The 20,969-nt window shown below is 42.0% G+C and overlaps 1 protein-coding gene across 1 annotated transcript in view; it reads left to right on the top strand.

The window, feature by feature from the left end:
- efhb (EF-hand domain family, member B) overlaps positions 1–20,969 on the top strand; it is a 115,319-nt gene that overhangs the window by 75,340 nt on the left and 19,010 nt on the right. The window contains exons 9-11 of the mRNA XM_068051454.1: positions 5,543–5,697; positions 17,723–17,930; positions 18,012–18,182. Of these exons, the coding sequence (XP_067907555.1) occupies positions 5,543–5,697; positions 17,723–17,930; positions 18,012–18,182 (534 nt within the window). The remainder of the gene's footprint in view (positions 1–5,542; positions 5,698–17,722; positions 17,931–18,011; positions 18,183–20,969) is intronic.

Below are 20,969 nucleotides of genomic sequence, written 5' to 3'. Positions count from 1 at the left end.
TAATTTCCTCTTGATTTCACCCCTCCACTTTCTATACTCCTTTCGGCATTCTGTAGTATTGAGTTCTCGGTGTCGGACATAAACTTTCCTTTTCTGCCTTATCTTACCCTGTAGGCTCCTTGACATCCATGGGGCTATAGATTTGGCTGTCTCACCCTTTTCCTTTGTGGGAACATGTTTACTCTGAACCCCTTGAATCTCCCCTTTGAATGCCTCCCACTGCTCTGTCCCTGATTTACCTTCAAGTAGCTGTTTCCAGTCCACTTTTGCTAAATCACTCCTCAGTTTAGTAAAATTGGCCTTGCCCCAATTGAGAACTCTAACTCCTGTTCTATCTTTGTCCTTTTCCATAATTATGTTAAAAGTGACTGAATTATGATCACTACCACCAAAATGCTCTCCCACTGCCATTTGTTTCACCTGCCCAGCTTCATTTCCTAAAACTAAGTCTTAAATTGTGCCCTCTCTTCTTGGACTTGCTACATATTGGGCAAAAAAGTTCTCCTGAATGCACCTCAAGAATTCTGCTCCATCCATTCCTTTCACACTAAAACTATCCCAGTTAATAGTGGGGGTAGTTAAAATCCCCTACTATTACTGCCCTATTGTTTTTGCACTTCTCAGAGATCTCCCTCCGACTGTTTGAGGGTCTAAAGTACAATCCCAGCAGCCCAGCAGTGTGATTGCCCCTTTTTTGTTCCTTAGCTCAAACAACATCCCCATCATATACACCCTACTGAGCCAGCGGCGCTTGAGATGGCTTGGCTATGTGAGCTGCATGGAAGATGGCAGGTTCCTCAAGGACACATTGTACAGCGAGCTCGTCACTGGTATCAGACCCACCGGCCGTCCATGTCTCCGCTTTAAAGATGTCTGCAAACGCGACATGAAGTCCTGTGACATTGATCACAAGTCGTGGGAGTCAGTTGCCAGTGATCGCCAGAGCTGGCGGACAGCCATAAAGGCGGGGATAAAGTGTGACGAGTAGAAGAGACTTAGCAGTTGGCAGGTAAAAAGACAGAAGCGCAAGGCGAGAGCCAACTGTGTAACACCCCCGGCAACCAATTCTATCTGCAGTGCCTGTGGAAGAGTCTGTTACTCTAGAATTGGACTTTATAGCCACTCCAGGCACTGTTTCACAAACCACTGACCATCTCCAGGCACTTACCCATTGTTTCTCGAGACAAGGAGGCCAAAGAAGAAGAGAGCTCGATCATATAGCCTCATTTGATGAACCCTCCAACATATCATCCCTCCTCACAGCTGTAATAGTTCCGGTGACCAAAATTGCCACTTCCTCGTCCTTTCTTATCCCCCTCCCTATCATGTCTGAAAACCCTGTAACCAGGAATGTTGAGCTGCTATTCCTATCCCTCCTTAAACCATGTTTCTGTAGCAGCTATATCATACTGCCACATGCCTATCTGTGCCCTCAGCTCATCTGCTTTATTTGCTACACTCCTTGCATTGAAATAGATACCCTTGAGCACTGCCAAATTTTCTAACCATTGTTTCCTCTGTCTTCCAAACATATCTATTAATTTTCTGCCTTCCATTTTCATTTCTGATTTTGTCCTAACTGAGTCTACCCTCAGGTCCCCATCCCCCTGTGAAATGACTCCAATGTGCAACCAATGCTGCCACATGAAATGTTATACAACAGACCGTTGGCATGCTGAAACCAGTGCTTCCATTGCCTCAAACTGCTATGGAGGAGTCCTGCAGTACTCAGAGTGGGGTTTTGATGTAGGGTTGGGAGGAGCAGGAATGCTCCTGTTGGCTCCATATTCAGGTAAGGAATTGGATGAGGCCTTTAATTGGGGATTAATTACCCAGTAAAAGGCTTAAATTGGCGCCCATTCACAGGCCTTCCTGCCAAAATTCAGGTCCTTGATCCTGTGGAAGGCCCACCGCTGTCCAGTTATGTGCCTGATTGGCACTAGATTTGGCGGGCCTTCCTGTAAAGAGACGACACAGGGTTCTCAGCATTGCTTTTTCTGGATATTGAGACCCCTGTTGCAAGCATATAATCCCAGCCATGGTGTGCTGATCCCACATACAGCCCAGGACATCAAGGTATGCAGTTGATATGAACTCTCGCTCCCACAACCGTGACCATTCGTATGAAGTTATTGAACTTCTTGCAGCACTGCATACTGTGGCTAGATGACCTGTCTCCTTCTGTCCACTTTCTCCACCAAGGCATCCAGAGCAGAGTCAGAGAACCTTGGAGCATGCTTTCTGCCCTGTTGTGCCATAATATAACAACAACAACTTGAATTTATATAACACCTTTAATGTAATTAAACATCGCAAGGTGCTTCATAGGAGCATTTATAAACCAAGATTTGACACCGAGCCACATGAAGTGATATTTGCTAATATGAACAAAAGCTTGGTCAAAGAGGTAGTTTTAGGGAACATTTTAAAGGAAAAAAGAGAGGTAAAGAGTTAGAGTTTTAGAGAGGGAATTCCAGAGCATTGGGCCTCAGCAGCTGATGGCATGGCCACCAATGGGGAGGCAATTAAAATCAGGGATGCTCAAGAGGTCAGAATTAGATGAGTACAGGTATCATAGAGTGTTGTGGGGCTGGGGGAGATTACAGAGATAGCAAGAAGCATGGCAATGGAGGGCCTGGAAAACAAGGATGAGAACTTTAAAATTGAAGTATTCCTTAACTGGGAGCTGTCAGAAAAGTCAGTGGACACAGGGGTGATGGATGAATGGGACTTGGTACGAGTAAGGACACAGGCAGCAGAGTTTTGGATGACCTCATGTTTATGAAGGGTAGCAATAAAAACAAGAAATGCTGAAAATACTCAGCAGGTCTGGCGGCATCTGTGGAGAGAGAAGCAGAGTTAACGTTTCAAATGTTAACTCTGCTCTCTCCACAGACGCTGCCAGTCCTGCTGAGTATTTCCATCATTTCTTGTTTTTATTTCCGATTTCCAGCATCCCCAGTATTTTGCTTTTATATTTATGAAGGGTAGGATGTGGAAGACCAGGCAGGAGTGTGTTGGAATTGTTAAGTCTAGAGATAACAAAGTCATGGATGAGGGTTTCAGCCAGAATGCACCTCGCCTGTTAAGAGGCAACTTAATAGCACGTTTAGCACTGCCTCCATGGCGCATGCCAGAGCGGACGGGCAGCCATAAAGGTGGGGCTAAAGTGTGGCGAGTCGAAGAGACTTAGCAGTTGGCAGGAAGAAAGACAGAAGCGCAAGGGGAGAGCCAACTGCGAAACAGCCCTGACAACCAATTTTATCTGCAGCACCTGTGGAAGAGTCTGTCACTCTAGAATTGGCCTTTATAGCCACTCCAGGTGCTGCTCCACAAACCACTGACCACCTCCAGGCGCTTACCCATTGTCTCCCGAGACAAGGAGGCCAAAGAAGAAGAAGTAGCACTGCCTGCACACAGCTATCATGCAAATTAGCAGGTAGTGTGAAGTTTGCATGTTGGCTGCATCGGAAGCAACAGGCGCAGGTTTGTTGTTTGATACCTGGGCCCATTTTCAGGCCCTGCCCAATTTCACGGCTGGAAAATGTCTGGTTTTCACTTTGGTTAATTATTAGGAATTAATGGCAGTGTGAATGGGCAAGTTTTCTTTGTGGTATAAAGATGCCATGTTTTCTGAAGTACAACATTACACTACAAAAGTAGTTCATTGTAAAGTGCTTCGGGATGTTCTGAGGTCGTGAAAGGTCGCCATACAAATACAAGAAATATTTCTTTATGTCTGCAGAGTATAAAAAGTATAGTAGAGACATAGACATTATTTTTGCTGCTCATGCCAGATTTACATGTTTTTTACAATATGGGAAGGTGTTATTGCGGGTGACAATGAAGCAGTTGTCAGTGATTGGATGTGTGATCCTGAAAGTATTAGGATGCTTATGTGTGGGTTTATCAAGGCTTTTGTTTTCATACATTGAGAAACCAATTTGAAGGACCAAAGCCCAAAGTGCAAGATTCCACCAAGGTTGAAAAAAGTAAAAAGGAAGATAAGGTAAATCATGAAGCAGTGTTTTGTTAATTTCACACGTGGGTTTTAAAAGCCTGAAGGTGAAGAAACATGAAAGGGCATAGGAACAGGAGTTGGCCATTCAGCCCCTTACACCATCCAGTTAAATTATGATTAAATTATGGCTGATCTGTATCGTAACTCCATCTACCCCAACCACACCGCCCACCCCCCAATCCCCCAAACATCTCACCTTGGTTCCAGAATACAATCTCAGTTTTGAAATTTTCAATTGACCTAGCTTCAGTAGCATTTTTTGAGGTAGAATTCCAGATTTTCATTAACATTTGTGTGAAGAAGTGCTTTTTGACATCACCCCTGTATGGCCTAGCTCTAATTTTAAGGCTATGACCCTTGTTCTGGACTCCCCAACCAGAGGAAATCATTTCTCTGTTTTTATCTACCCTATCGACTATCAAATATTTTAATCATCTTAAACATCTCATAAGACCATTGCTTAATCTTGTATATTCCAGTGGAAACTAGCCTAGTCTATGTAACCTGTCTTCATAATTTAGCACTTTTTGCCCTGGTATCATTCTGGTGAATCTGCACTGCACCCCCTTCAAGGTCAGCATATTGTTCTTGAGGTGCAGTGCCCAGAACTAAATGCAGTAGACCAGATGGAGTTGAACCAGAGCTATGTACAACTGTAACATAACTTCCACCCCTTTGTATTTCGTTCTTCAAGAGGGAGGTAGAATGTTCCACAGTTTTGAGGATCTGTGAGATAGTGAGTTAGAGTTGGAGACTGTGAAATTAAACTTAATTTCAACATAATGGGAACATAGGGAAAAAAAACATACAGAAAAGAAAAATACTTGGAGGAGCAGTGACCATAATCAAGACCAAATAAAGTGGAGATCTAGAGTTGAGAGTTAAACAAATTTGTATCCTGTTCAGGTCTTTGCAAAGGATCCTTCTTAGATATGGCAGCGGTATTCAAATATTAAGTAGATTTGGACTTTAGGAAATGAAGTGTCTGGCTAAAAAGCAAAACCTGGTCTGTGTAGAGGCAGTTTTTTGTAATGTAGGAAATGTGGGAGCTCCATGCCAAGGCTATCAGCACTAATGGGGTAAAACTTATTTTTTAATTGATACAGTAGATCATCATTTATTTCAATGTAATGATCCAGGCAGTTTTTAGAGTTGAAATTATTGTAATGATGGAAAGCAGGCATTATTAATATGCTACCTTTATATCAAAAATGAAGCAGACTGCAGATCTGACCAGGAAACCTAGCTTAGAGTGGAAAGATGGTTAGCAACAACAAAAGCATTACCTTGGATACAAAGAGTCAAATCAGATGGAAATACTGCAAAGTATCATAGTGGTATATTTGACAATGCCAACTGCAAAGAAAATCAGAACTATATGAAAGAATTTGCACCTTGATGTACAAATAAATTCTGAATGCTACACTGTTAGATAAACCACATATTGATGCTGATTGAATGGGTATTCAGAATTTAAAAAAAATTGTTCGGCCTCATCTCAATGAATGCATTATTTTTCAGGTGTTGGCGACCTCATTTACTATAGAACTCCTACCAAATTCCTCCGAGAGAAAGACAGGGATCAAGGGATCTTCAATACTATCCGTCAGCATTTGATGAAAATTAACTTCCTTAATTTCAAATCGCTTCTTGAAGCTTTTCGACATTATGACAAGGTAAATTATTTTAGTACTATTATTATTCTGACTGTTGTGTATTTAGAGTAAAAATGACATGAGGTGTTTGCTGGGAGCAGCCATATTGGAAACTCTTTATTTACACCTCCCAACAATGAGGGCAGCAGAGAGGCAGTATATCAAAGATATGACAATACAATAAGCCAGTTTAATACACAATACGACACTCCCTCCCCACTTAATTTTTTTTGTATTAAAATGTAAAATAATACTTGGACATAATTCCCCAGAATATAACAACAATACTTTGAAATTTAATAGCTTGTGTTGCGCGCTTGTTGTTACTGCAATTACAAGTAAAACATATAACCAATATTTGTAGATTAATTTACATGTTAAAAGCAATGTTTTTCCTTAACACCTATGTCTTTAACAAAAATACCATAATTGACAAAAAGTGTCTGAACAGCTGGTGTAGGCGGGAGGGCTTCAGCTACTTGGGTCATTGGGATCTCTTCTGGTGCAAAGGTGACCTGTACAAGAGGGCCGTGTTTCATCTGAATTGGAATGGGAACAAATGTCCTTGCGGGGAGGTTTGCTAGTACTACTCGGGAGCATTTAAACTAGTCTTGCAGGCGGGGTGGGACCCAAAGTAGTAGTCTCTCCAATGAAATAGTTGAGGCAAATGTAGAGGTTAAAGCAAGCAGATCCAGTAGGCAGGCCGGGCAGGGGCAGGACAGGGAGTGTGGAAGGTCTGGTAGGCTAAACTGCATTTACTTTAATGCAAGAAGCCTTACAGGTAAGGCAGATGAACTCAGAGCATGGATCAGTACATTGGATTGTGATATTATAGCTATTACGGAAACGTGGTTGAGGGATGGGCAGGACTGGCAGCTCAATGTTCCAGGGTACCGATGCTTCCGGTGTGACAGAGGTGGAGGTAAGAGAGGAGGGGGAGTTGCACTATTGATTAGGGAGGACATCATGGCAGTACTTAGAGAGGATATCCCGGGGGGGACAGTCCAGCGAGGCCATATGGGTAGAACTTAGAAATAAGAAAGGGGTGATCACTTTGATGGGATTATACTATAGGCTCCCCAATAGTCAGAGGGAATTGGAGGAGCATATATGTAGGGAAATCACAGATAGGTGTAAGAATTATAGGGTTGTAATAGTAGGTGATTTTAACTTCCTTAATATTGACTGGGACTGCCTTATTGCTAAGGGATCAGATGGGGAAGAATTTGTTAAGTGTGTCCAGGATAGTTTTCTGAAGCAGTATGTGGATGGCCCTACTAGAGAAGGGGCTACACTCGACCTCCTCTTAGGAAATGAGGCTGGGCAGTTAGTTGATGTGTCAGTGGGGGAGCACTTTGGGACCAGTGACCATAACTCTATTATCAAGATAGTATGGAAAAGGATAGGACTGGTCTTCAGGTTGAAGTCCTAAATTGGGGGAAGGCTAATTTTGATGTCATCAGACAGGAATTCTCAAAAGTTGAATGGGAGAGGCTGCTTACAGGTAAAGGGACGTCTGGCAAGTGGGAGGCTTTTTAAAGTGAGATAGGAAGAGTTCAGGGCCGGCATGTTCCTGTTAGATGGAAGGCTGGCAAATTTAGGGAACCTTGGAGGGATATTGAGGGTCTGGTCAGGACAAAGAAGGAGGCATATGTCAGGTATAGGCAGCTGGGATCAAGCGAGTCCCTCGAGGAGTATAGGGGATGTAGGACTACACTTAAGAAGGAAATTAGGAGGGTGAAAAGGGGACATGAGATTTCCCTGGCAGATGATAAAGGAGAATCCTAAAAGATTCTATAAGTATATTAAGAGTAAAAGGGTAGCTAGGGAGAGAGTAGGTCCCCTTAAGCATCAGTGTGGCAATCTATGTGTGGAGCCACGGGAAATGGGCGACGTCTGAAATGAATACTTCTCATCTGTATTTACTGTGGAGAAGGCCATGGAAGCTAGTAAGTTCAAGGGAGGGAACAGCGATATCCTGGAGCATATCAACATTACAAAGGAGGAGGTGTTGGAGGTTTTGAAGCACATTAAGGTGGATAAATTCTCAGGGCTTGACCAGGTGTATCCTAGGATGCGATGGGAAGCAAGGGAGGAGATTGCTGGGGCCCTGGCAGAGATTTTTGTATCATCGTTAGCCACGGGCGAGGTACCGGAAGATTGGAGGATAGCTAATGTTGTGCCTTTATTTAAGAAGGGCAGCAGGGATAAGCCAGGGAACTACAGGCCGGTGAGCCTTACATCAATGGTGTGAAAGTTATTGGAAGGGATTCTGAGAGACAGGATTTATATGCATTTGGAAAGGCAAGGTCTGATTAGGGATAGTCAGCATGACTTTGTATATGGGAAATCATGTCTCACGAATTTGATTAAGTTTTTTGAGGAGGTGACCAAGAGGATTGACGAGGGCAGGGTGATGGACGTTGTCTGCATGGACTTTAGCAAGGGCTGTGACAAGGTCCCGCATGGTCGGCTGGTCCAGAAGGTTCAAACACATGGGATCCAGGGTGAGCTAGTCAATTGGATACAAAATTGGCTTGGTGATAGGAGGCAGAGGGTGGTAGTGGAGGGTTGTTTTTCAGAATGGAGGCCGGTGACCAGTGGTGTGCCACAGGGATCGGTACTGGGCCCTCTGTTGTTTGTCATATATGTGAATGACTTGGATGTGAATGTAGGGGGCATGATTAGTAAGTTTGCAGATGACACCAAAATTGGTGGTGTAGTGGACAGTGAAGAAGTTTGTCTAAGGTTACAACAGGATATAGATCAACTGGGAAAGTGGGCGAGGGATTGGCAAATGGAATTTAATGCAGCCAAGTGCGAAGTGATGCATTTTGGGAAGTTAATCCAGGGCAGGACATATACAGTGAATGACAGGGCCCTGGGGAGTGGTGTTGAGCAGAGAGACCTTGGGGTGTAAGTACATAGTTCCCTGAAAGTGGCAACACAGGTAGACAGGATGGTGAAGAAGGCGTATGGCATGCTTGCCTTCATCGGCCGAGGCATTAAGTACAAAAGTTGGGATGTCATGTTACAGTTGTACATAACGTTGGTTAGGCTGCATTCGGAGTACTGTGTGCCGTTCTGGTCGCTGCACTACAGGAAAGATGTGACTAAGCCTGAGAGGGTGCAGAAAAGATTCACAAGGATGTTGCCTGGTTTGGAGGGCTTGAATTATAAAGAGAGATTGGATAGGCTGTGTCTGTTTTCCCTGGAGCAAAGGAGGCTGAGAGGGGACATGATAGAGGTATATAAAATTATGAGAGGCATAGATAGGGTAGATAGCCAGAGTCTGTTTCCCATAGTATGGGTGACTAAAACTAGAGGGCATAGATTTAAGGTGAGAGGGAGGAGGTTTAAAGGGGATCAAAGGGGTAAATCTTTCACACAAAGAATAGTGGGTATCTGGAATGAGCTGCCAGAGGAGGTGGTGGAGGCAGGAACAGTAGCAACATTTAAGAGGCATCTGGACAGGTACTTGAATGAGCAAGTCACAGAGGGATATGGAATTAATGCAGGCAGGTGGGATTAGTATAGATAGGCATTATGGTCGGCATGGACCTGGTAGGCCGAAGGGCCTGTTTCTCTGCTGTACGACTCTATGGCTCTACGACTCTAATGAACGAAACAAATGATTTCTTCCTTCCTACATACTTGCAATTAACCTATCTGGCTTCTTTCTCTTTCTGTCTGGATATCATCTTCCATTTTCATTAGCTTGACTCTGCTCTGTCAACATTTCAGACTATGTCGACCCTGAACTTTGACTACCAACTCCATTTAGTGGCAGGGACTATGAAATGGATTGATTAGTTTTAATCAAAGACCCTGATTCACTCTGTTCTACCGTGATTCTGTGATATCAGTAAACTTTCAGTTTCTTTGTGACTTTTGCTTTCTTTCTGACTTTTTCTTGGAACTGTAGGAATTTGGATTATAGGAGGTTTCTCATGCTCTCCCTTTGTCAGATTTCTTCTTTCAAGCAAATGATCGACACGACACTGACAGAGTCTCTCTCCAACATTCATTAGATATTTGAATATACCTAGTCTGTTTACAACAACTCCAAACACATACTTCTCCTTATCACCGTGCTGGGGTTTTCACCATTACCTTCTGACCTGCACTGAACTCTTAAGTTTCATGCCTCAAATGTCATGACTCATCTTCACTCTGTCTTGCTTTTCTCTTACCTTGCTGTTGACGTCTGGCTTAAGCAAACTAAGCGTTGTCCTAGGAGTTATTTAAGCACAAATTCATAAGGTGAGCAACATGTTGTAGACTGGGGTTATTCTGTAAGAAAACAGAAAATTATCTAGCCTGTGTTGAAGAGAAACATGGAAATTACTGCCTAGCTTGTCACCTAGCAAATGTACACTTCTTTCTGCAGCACCATTCAATGCTGGGTGATATGGAGGTATTGGAGTATGTTTGACTTCATTCTTACTCAGAAATATTTCAAACTCTTCTGATGTAAACTGTGGACCATTATCTGACACCAACACTTCTGGCAACCCATAAATTGCAAACCGACTTCTCAAAACCTCAATCGTTTTGGTACTAGTGGTATTGGGCATAAGCTGAACATTTATCCAAAACACAATACTCTTTACCTTCCACTTCAAAGAAATCGACATGTACTCATTCCTATGGTTTTCTTGTGTTGACCATTAAACAAAAGGAACCTTGGTTGGATCGTTTCTCATTCTGAGACACACTTCACAACTTTTCACCAACTCTTCAATATCTTTATCTACGTTTGGATACAAAAAGAGCTTCTTGCTACTGCTTTCATGTGGACTATCCTTGTGTGCTGAAACAATCTCTCTCTAAATCTTGGCAGAATAATGACTCTTGAACCACATAGGAGACAGCCTTGATCTACACTTAGTTCATTTCTACGTGTGAAATACTCCAGCAATTTCTCATCATTGCACTCTTTAGACCAGCCATTCATAAAATAATTGAGCACTTTACCGAGCACCACATCCGTGTGAGTTTCATCAGAAATTTCTCTGGCGGACACTGGCATGTCATTTGTGCATATAATTTATAGGTAACTCATTTGCTAAAATTTAATCAGCCTTCACTCTTCAATGTCAGAAGTACTGTTACTGATCACTACTGTAAATAATTTGGCCCAGTTTAACTGTATTTTCTTAAGACAATTCCTTCCCTTCAGGGAGACTTTGTTCCCTCCTACTACTACCAATCACAAATAATAGGATGCATCATTGTACTCCACCTTAACACTCACTTCATCTCATACTGGAATGCTGTTATTGGAATAACTAGTCACTTTCGTAAGGGAATGAGACTCAGGAACTTCTTGTAATCTCCGTCCGAGGTAACAGACTGCTGTGGGGGTAACTTGTGACTCTTCAACTTTCATTTTTACTGTGGGCACTGGAATTACATCTTCAGCCCTTTTTCTGTCAACATCCGTGTTCTGTTTTTCTTGCTCTGAGTACTCTTCCTGCTCAATAACATCAGCTTCTGTTTTCACGTCTATCATATGCGCTTTCGAGGACTACCAGGAGCCTGAAATAGCTTCAGGTCTACCATGATCTCAACCTGATGCATTACTGTGACCTGGAGTTTTACCACGACCTGGAGCATTACTGTTTCTTCTACTCCTGCTTGCCGTCTGGATATGATTGACTTTCCCCCAGGTATAACAGTTTTAGCTGGAAATGGGAGCATTTGGATGGTTGCTGGCTACCATGGCAATGAAAGCAACTACATTTCTGACCCTGAGTCTGTGAGCTTGGCTGCTGTGGACCGGTTCTTACTGAAATCTGATGGACCTCTCCTGCCGGCTCAGGAAAAGAATTTCCTTGCAATCAGCCACTATCTCTTCCTGCCACTTCCAAGGCTGTAACCTCATCACAGACCTCCTCCACATCAGCTTATTGCCTTTACACAAAACTTGGCCTGGATTTTACTGTTCTTTAGACTTTCAACGAACATGCGTCTGAGATTGACTTCTCAGTTGGCACCATAACCACAGTGATGCGAACGTTTCTTTAACTCAAGAATATAATCTGTAATAGACTCATTTGGCAACTGTTTCCTTCCATGAAATGCAACTTGGAGTGCAATTTCATTCATAGTCGAGCCAGAATATGAGTTCAGAATCTCATTTATTTCAGAATAGTCCAAAGTACTGGGGTCTCATGAACAGCATTGGTTAATCACCACCTCAAATGCATCTGGTCCCATCATGGTGAGGAAAACATTCACCTTATCCTCATCTAGGATTTTATTAGCTTGCAGCCAAATGTGAAACGTTTGTTCATAATTACACCTGTCCTCTTAGTTATGGTTGAATTTCCCATTGTCCCAAAATATGTCTTCAGTGCCATATTTTACACACTCACTGAGTTGTAGCTGAACACGAGTTGCAGACACACGAAGCAATCTTTCAAATCGCTTAAACTTCCTCAAAATTGACTTTAGGAGTTCCAAAAAGTGTCAGAATGTTCTTCAGACTGTAATCCCTTAAAGGAAATGTAAAAAAAAAATCAATCCCATCCTCTCGTCAGGTTTCTGTTGTGTATTCAGTATAAAATCTACATGAGATTGTTCCTCGGAGCAGCCATGTTGGAAACTATTTACAGCTCCCATCAGAGGGGGCAGCAGAGAGGCAGTATACAAAAGATAATACAATACAATAAACCAGTTTAATACAGTATACTACATTAACAGTATAAAAATACAACAGTTGCACAACTAGTACTCAGTCTTATTCAATCTTTAGCAGCAATTAGTTACCTGGTTGCAATAAGTAGTAGTTTTGTTTCCCATTTTTATTTCAAGATTACTCTAGAGTTGCTGTGGCCATTGAAGCAAGGTGACTCGAATGATACGTAATCTTACAGTTCTTAGTTATGAGGACAGGCTTTGAGTTGGAGCTATCTGGAGACCATCAGGACTAGAGAGACTGTATGTAAAATCCAAGGCAAAAAGTTGGATTAGGTGCTAGAAAGTGTATCTTTTTGCAGGAAATCAAAGCACTTTGGACCAGATGTCCTAAACATGCAGTGGGAAAATATTGGCTTCAGTTTATTTTTTGAATTCAAGATGGCTCCTGGGCAGTTGGCTCCCGAGGGAGCTGCTCACTATGCATATCTATCCGAGGCCATCTGCTGCCATCCGTTGCTCTTTCTCCCCCTAAATCCTCTCTTCTGCTGTTTAAGTACCCTTTTTCTAACAGTGGGTGCATTTATCCTAAACTTTAAGTTAACTGTTAGTTTAAATGGCCTCTTTCTATTAGTTCACACCCCATCCTGACCTTACCTTGTGAGCTCTGGTAAAGATATGGAAAAGACCTGGACGTGGATTTTCTCTCAAATCTGGCGTCAAATTCCTGGACTTGCCTTGGACATCAAGACCACGTTTCTGTGCTGGATACATGGCAATAAACCACAAGACTCTGCTGCTGCCTATAATCTGCTGCTCATTTTTGATCTGTTAGTTGTGGAAAAGATCTGGAAATATCTAGATCTCTCTCAAACTTGATTTCAAATTCCGAGACTTCTCGACATCAAGAAGACACTTCTGCTCTGGACTACACAGGTTATAACTTAATGCCCAACTTCTATCTCTGGCTGTTTTTTTGCATTATTTAAAGTAACTTTGATCAGTTTACTGCCCTTCCCCCACCACAGCTGAGATTGAGAGTAGACTGATGGGGTGGAAATTGGCCGGGTTGCACTTGTCCTGTTTTTATGTGCAGGACATACCTGGGCAATTTTCCACATTGCGGGTAGATGCCAATTTTGTTGCTGTACTGGAACAGCTTGGCTAGGGACGTGGCTAGTTCTGGAGCACAGGTCTTCAGTACTATTGCCGGAATGTTGTCAGAGCCCATAGCCTTTGCAGTATCCAGTGCTTTCAGCTGTTATTCGATATCATGTGGAGTGAATTGGATTGGCTGAAGACTGGCATTTGTGATGCTGGGGACTTCAGGAGGAGGCCGAGATGGATCATCAACTCGGCACTTCTGGCTGAAGATTGTTGCAAATGCCTCAGCCTTATCTTTCGCACTGATGTGTTGGGCTCCCCCATTATTGAGGATGGGGATATTTCTGGAGCCACCTCCTCCAGTTAGTTGTTTCATTGTCCACCACCATTCATGGCTGCAGAGCTTAGATCTGATCCTTTGGTTATGGGATCGCTTAGCTCTGTCTATCGCATGCTGCTTACGCAGTTTGGCACACAGATAGTCCAATGTTGTAGCTTCACTAGGTTGACACCTCATTTTGAGGTATGCCTGGTGCTGCTCCTGGCATGTCCTCCTGAGTTTAGTTTATTAGTTTATCCTCAAGTTTATTGGCAGCCACTAAAACTTCATGATCATGAGGACTTCTGCTTCTAGTTCTATTTGAGACTGTTCTCTAGCCTTCTTTTCATTGTGGAATCTGTTCATATTACGGCCTCTATTAGCACTTTGATGTCTTTCGGAACTACTGTTAGAAGATCTCCCTCGCAGTTTGATGGAGGAACTTTCTCCAGTATGTGATTACTTCCTTACGCAAGAGTCACTTCCTGACCCACCATCAAAACTTGCACTGTGCTTTCTTACCTCCACTCTTTCACCCCATTCTGCCAGTCCATGGCTCTGGCTTCTTGGCCACTCTCTTGAACATTTAACCAATATTTAAACTTGCCTGTAGATTTTCCCACACGCCCCAAAATTATCGCATCCCTCCATTTACCAGACCCCTCTGGAATATATGTCACCCTAGTACCTACTCGCGACAATTGGCCTTTGGATGCGATAGCTCTTTCCTGAGCCTCATTACTATCCAACTCTTGATCTACCTGTGCCTCAGGACCTTCATCACAAAACACATGAGTATTCGAGGTACAAGGTGCCTCTTTTCCCTCTATCAGCTGCTCGGATTCTGAGATTTTGTAATCAACCTCGATTAATCATGAAGAATCAACCTTAACAGTTTGATTTCCATGCTTGATAACTACTATTTTACAATCCTGACCGATTACCTTACCAGAGCCCTTCCATTCCCTATGGCCCTCTCTTTTATAATAGACAAAATCTCCTGAACTAAATTCCGCCTCAGATGGCCTTATACAATGCTTCAGAGCTCTACGAATTTTCTCAGATACCTCAGCCTTGATGAAAGCCCACTCCCTGCATGTGAAGCATTCAAATGTGTAGAAAAAGATTGAACTAATTGTATTACCTTCTAGAGCAGGAGGACCGTCGCACAGTACAGAAGGCAATTTGGGATTCCTCCCGTCAACCAGTTGGTAGGGACTATATCCTCCAACCATCTGAAGTGAATTCTTCGCATGAGCCACCCATGCCAGGGCAGTTGTCAACTTGCAGGTTGGCTGGTTAGCCAAGATTTTATGTAACATTTCATCAACCACTGCATGATTCCTTTCACAAAGCCCAGTCCCTATCCATTTTGTCTATAATCACCCTTTTGTCCTTACTATTTATTATTGTAGAAAGACTAAATCTAGGTCTATAAAATGTAGAATGAAAATATTCTTGTCTTTGTCCCATATCTTTAAATTCATGGCTATTACCTCGTTAAAGTCACATGCCAATGGAAGACTGACGTGATGGTGTCCTCCGATACTTTTTACAAACCTCTCACTTTTCACAAATTTCTTCTATTATCCTCGTATACTCTCCATCAATCACACCTGCATCTTTTCGAACCATGAGCCTGTCAATATGCGACACCCTAGAACAATCTCGCAATTTAAAAGCTAGCACTGAACCAGGGATCTCCAAATTGAATTTCCTCAATCTTCTATACAGTCTGTTAAAGTCCATGATATATTCCTCCATTGAATAACCATCTGTTTTCCAAAATCTATCAAAGTCTGACCATGCCTCATACGCATTCAATAGGTCATCTTTTTGTAAATTTCATCCAAAATTCCTAATAGAAGATCCAACCCTTCACGAGTATCCAACTGATGAGCATCTGGTTCAAAAAACACTTGACTTCTGATTTTATTTTTATTAGGAAGTGACAATGCCAAGGCCATACCTAGTTTCCTTTTTGGTAGAGGTGTAACCCATGTCCACATATCCACTGGTTACACTAGTGGACCTCCCCGCGAGCACATTAGTCCCAGTCCTGTTGAGGTGCAACCCGTCCCTTTGAATAGGTGCCTCCTGCCCCAGAACTGGTCCCAGTGTTCCAAGAATCTAAAGTCCTCCCTCCAGCACTATGCCACAAGCCACGTATTGATCCTTCCCATCTTCTTATTTCTACTCTCACTAGCGCATGGCATTGGGAGTAATCCAGAGATTACTACCTTCGAGGTCACAGAATCACAGAATAATACAGTGCAGAAGAGGCCCTTCAGCCCATCGAGTCTGCGCCTGACCTGTCTACCTAATCCCATTTGCCAGCACCTGGCCCATAGCCTTGAATGTTATGATGTGCCAAGTGCTCATCCAGGTACTTTTTAAAGGATGTGAGGCAACCTGCCTCTACCACCCTCCCAGGCAGGGCATTCCAGACCGTCACCACCCTCTGGGTAAAAAAGTTCTTCCTCAAATCCCCCTTAAACCTCCCGCGCCTCACCTTAAACTTGTGACCCCTCGTAACCGACCCTTCAACTAAGGGGAACAGCTGCTCCCTATCCACCCTGTCCATGCCCCTCATAATCTTGTACACCTCGATCAGGTCACCCCTCAGTTTTCCCTGCTCCAGTGAAAACAACCCAAGCCTATCCAACCTCTCTTTATAGCTTAAATGTTCCATCCCAGGCAACATCCTGGTGAATCGTCTGTGCACCCCCTCCAATGCAATCACATCCTTCCTATAATGTGGCGACCAGAATTGCACACAGTACTCCAGCTGTGGCTTTACCAAAGTTCTGTACAACTCCAACATGACCTCCCTGCTTTTGTAATCTATGCCTCGATTGATAAAGGCAAGTGTCCCATATGCCTTTTTCACCACCCTATTAACCTGCCTTTCTGCCTTCAGAGATCTATGGACAAACACGCCAAGGTCCCTTTGTTCCTCGGAATTTCCCAGTGTCAGGCCATTCATTGAATACTTCCGTGTCACATCACTCCTTCCAAAGCGTATCACCTCACACTTTTCAGCGTTAAATTCCATCTGCCACTTTTCTGCCTATTTGACCATCCCGTCTATATCTTCCTGTAACCTAAGACACTCCACCTCACTGTTAACCACTCGGCCAATCTTTGTGTCATCCGCGAACTTACTGATCCTACCCCCGACATAGTCATCTATGTCGTTTATATAAATGACAAACAATAGGGGACCCAGCACAGATCCCTGTGGTATGCCACTGGACACTGGCTTCCAGTCACTAAAATAGCCGTCTGTCATCACTCTCTGTCTCCTACAGCTAAGCCAATTTTGAATCCACCTTATCATGTTACCTTGTATCCCATGTGCATTTGCTTTCTTGATAAGTCTCCCATGTGGGACCTTGTCAAAGGCTTTGCTGTTTAACTTCCTTCCTAGCTCCTTTATTAATTGTTTCCTCATTGCAGTTCACAGCTGAGCAGGTGGCTGGCAGGACTTTGAGGGAAACAGCTTTTTATCCCCAAACTGAAAACAGCAAAAGCTAGGGGCCAATTGTAGAAGTTCCATTTCTGAGCTTCACCTACCATGAATACCTGTTTGGAAATTCGCCTATGTGCCGCCAATCCCCTGGTCCCTGCCCAATCCTACCTGGAGTTCTTGCCCATTAAAATGAATGGATGGAATATCATGGCAAATGTGCACTTGAATTCATGATATGTGCTTCTGATAGCCAGGAGCACAATGTTGTAAAATTATGTGAAAACGAGCAGGCTTTATTACTCCCAATTATTTTTAGTCACTCACAGTTGGCCTCTGAATAGTGCTTCAATTTCTAGTCTACAGTATCATAATCCACATGTTAAAATTAATGTGGCTAGATATTGAGCAGAGTAATCCTGGAAATTTGTCTTTTATATAAAATTATACTTGTACCATTTTTAAAATCCTGTGCATTGATTTCTTTTTCTGTTTTGTTTGTTTCTGTCCAGAATGGTGATGGAAAAATTGACAGAGAAGAACTACGAGATGTCTGTATACAGTTTAACTTGAATCTAGAGCCCAAACTGATAGACCAATTAATTGAATACTGTGATATTGAAGGGGATGGTACGATTAACTTCTTGGAGTTTGCAAATTTTCTGAATTGGAAAGATAAAATGCCTTTGGGAGAACTAGAACAAAAGATTATTACAAAAGGTACAAGATGTTTGTGTTAGTTGATTATACTTTTAGCAACTGTATGGCCTTTTATTAAACAGAAACTACTTCTCCCAATAGTAAATGAAGATGGCAGTTGCCTAGTAGCACCTGAAGATATTATACCAATAGATATTGGAAGCTCAGCCAAGACACTCAGAACTATAACTAAAAAAGAAGATAGGTCTAATGGCCACTATCGCACAACCTCTTCACTGATCAACGGAGTCGTAGGGAGTTATTCACCAGATGGTTAGTGTACCAAAGTCTATAATTTCATTTATCTGGACTTTTTTTTAAATAAACAGTTCTATGCTTTTGTATGGAATATATGATTGTATAGTGTGAAGATTAATCCTTGAACACTTGAATTTGCATTATCTGTATTCTGCACTTTGGGGTAGAAATTTGTCTTGGGCAGTAGCACAAAATCGGTGATATTAGATCAGCTGCCAGTCATATGCAGCCTGATATTTAATTCCATTGACTGCAATGGAGCAGCCAGTCCAGTACTGGCCATTTTGTGCCACCTCCCGAGATGAATTTCTACCCCTTTAAATTAAATCTTTGGTTTATGTAGTTATAATTTAAGTAGTAGATAGTCCACATATAATTTAGAAATTCGGTTAAGATAGTTATAATCCAGAAAGTTAATTGGTGAAGGATAGAACTAGAGCCAATCTTTTTACGCACTTTTACAAGCATTTATTTACTGTTACCATCCCGTTAGGGACCATTAACTTTTAAAAAGAAAAGGCCGAATTCCCAGTTATTACTGAAAGAATTACACTGCAAAATTTCACATTTAAAACAAAAATCTTTACTGTACAAGAGTTGAACAAAGCAAACACTACTAACTTAACAATAAAATTTGGAAACATATTTTAAACTTAAAACCTTAACAGAACATGAAAGTCTAAATTTTAGCAGAACGCTCCTGTTGACTATTATTTCCACCCCAAGAGTCCCCAATATGTTGCAGGATTTTGGCAGTTTGTTCACTTCTCCTGGAAGCAATCCAAAGTATACCACAGTTCTTCGGAATTCACTTTGATTTCCTTAATTTTTCAGCTATCTACTGAGGTTTTAAATCTCCCAGGGATTCTCCCTCTAGCATCCAGCTAGGCAAATCCTACAGCTCTCTTCCAACACTTCCCGAATTTGGACTTCCAAGCTCGAACAGAAACACCCCTGGTTCCTGATGGCCCCTTTGCTCCTGAATGCAGCTGCTTTTGAAGTCAACAGGTTTCTTGTGACCAACAGCCTGTCTGAAATCAACAGCTTTTCCAAAAGCCAACTGCTTGTCTGTTAGCAAGCACACAGGTCTAAACACCAACAGGCACCCCCTGCATCATCTATCTCCATAGCAGCATGGTACATTTGGGATGTCCCAGATAGCAATTTAAGCTAATTTCCTGCAACTCCCAACACATCACTTTGATTCCCAATACCCACATGAATAATTGATATTGATAAAAAAGACAGAACAATCTCTTCTAGACTTTCTGGTTCCAACTGCCAACTAAATGATCCCACCTACTGTTTATGGCTCTCACCTCTCTAACTCTGTCTCTGTCAGCACTCATGGAGACATCTTTGAACTTTAAATCTTGGGTGGTCTGCAACCTTTTGAAATTCTTACAGCTTCACATTTAATTCCCCAAAACTAAAACTGACCTCTAAAATATTAATACAAACCATGAACTAGGTGATTGTGGCATTACAGGGTTGCATATTACAAGCAAAGGCCTCCTAACCCAATTGCTACTGTTTCAGTCTGTGTGTCTATTATAGGTGCAGAAGTGAATCCCCAATTAATGTCCCCCACCTTCCTACAATTAAACACAATTAATATACAATTAACAGATTCCCTCTCTCTCTAAATAACAAACAGAGTTTATATGTACAGCCAAAATTTCAAAACAAATTAATGAAAAACCTCCATATTCTGTACAAAGCATTACATTGCGAGATGCCCCTCCTCTAGGACCCCTAACAATTTATTCATACACACTTTTTGTCAAACAATCATACAGTTGACGACTTGCATCCATCCATTTAATTTTAGAGATTTCCTTTCCTTTCAGCATTTTCTCAAGCCAGCAAGGTCAATCATAGCCTTTTCGTAGAGTGTACATTATCCCACAATGAACGATTATCTACATAACATTCAATGGGTATACTATCTTCGGTACACTCATTGTACAGAATCTCACTTAAAATATTTGACAAATAGAATCCCATAGCTACTGCTTCCACAAGAGCCTGTGCTTCAGCAGTCAAAATAATTTTAACAACCCTTTTTATATTCTTACTTTCCCAAGCTGAACAGTAACATTTGCCATTCTCACCCATCAGAAATATTACAAAACTAGCTGCAGTAGAATAACCATCAGGGAGATTAGCATGTACAGCATTGTTAAAATTCCTTATGTTCTTTGGGTTAGCTAAGAATGGGAACTTAAGTACACATTTCTCCAGGTTAAATTTTTAAAAATGTTTTATTTGCCCTGAACACATTCTTGAGTTTAGGGTGTTTTATCATATTACCTAACGCCAACACATGAAAACTAGCATTTGGTCTTGGCTGAGTGCCCAACCAGTTCAACTGACCAATCAAACTTCACAATTGCTCTGTTTCTTCTTTAGATATAACATCATTTTTCTATGAGGATCTAGTATGATTAATTGGGATTGGAGTAACACTCTCTAAATAGGATTGTTGACTTGAAGTTATTCCAGACCTACTTTGTTTAATATCTAAACCAATAAAGTTAAAAGCCTCACAAGTCTGATTCCCTATTAATAACACATTTCTCAAATTCTGCAGTCCCACCCCATAAGAAATCATCAACAAGCATCATGAGTTTTCCTTTATGACACCAATAAAGCATTGTGAGATCTGCTTTTAGTTGAACACAATCTTTTTTCAGCAAAGCAGATCTCACAGAAAAAATACCACACTCTGGAAGAATCATTCAGGCCACAGATACATTTGTTTAGTTTCTGTAGTTTTCCTTCTGCATCTGCTGCCTTTTT

The sequence above is a fragment of the Heterodontus francisci genome, chromosome 2 (genome assembly GCF_036365525.1).
Source record: "Heterodontus francisci isolate sHetFra1 chromosome 2, sHetFra1.hap1, whole genome shotgun sequence".
Classification (NCBI taxonomy): Eukaryota; Metazoa; Chordata; class Chondrichthyes; order Heterodontiformes; family Heterodontidae; genus Heterodontus; species Heterodontus francisci.
This window is presented reverse-complemented; position numbering and strand designations above follow the sequence as displayed.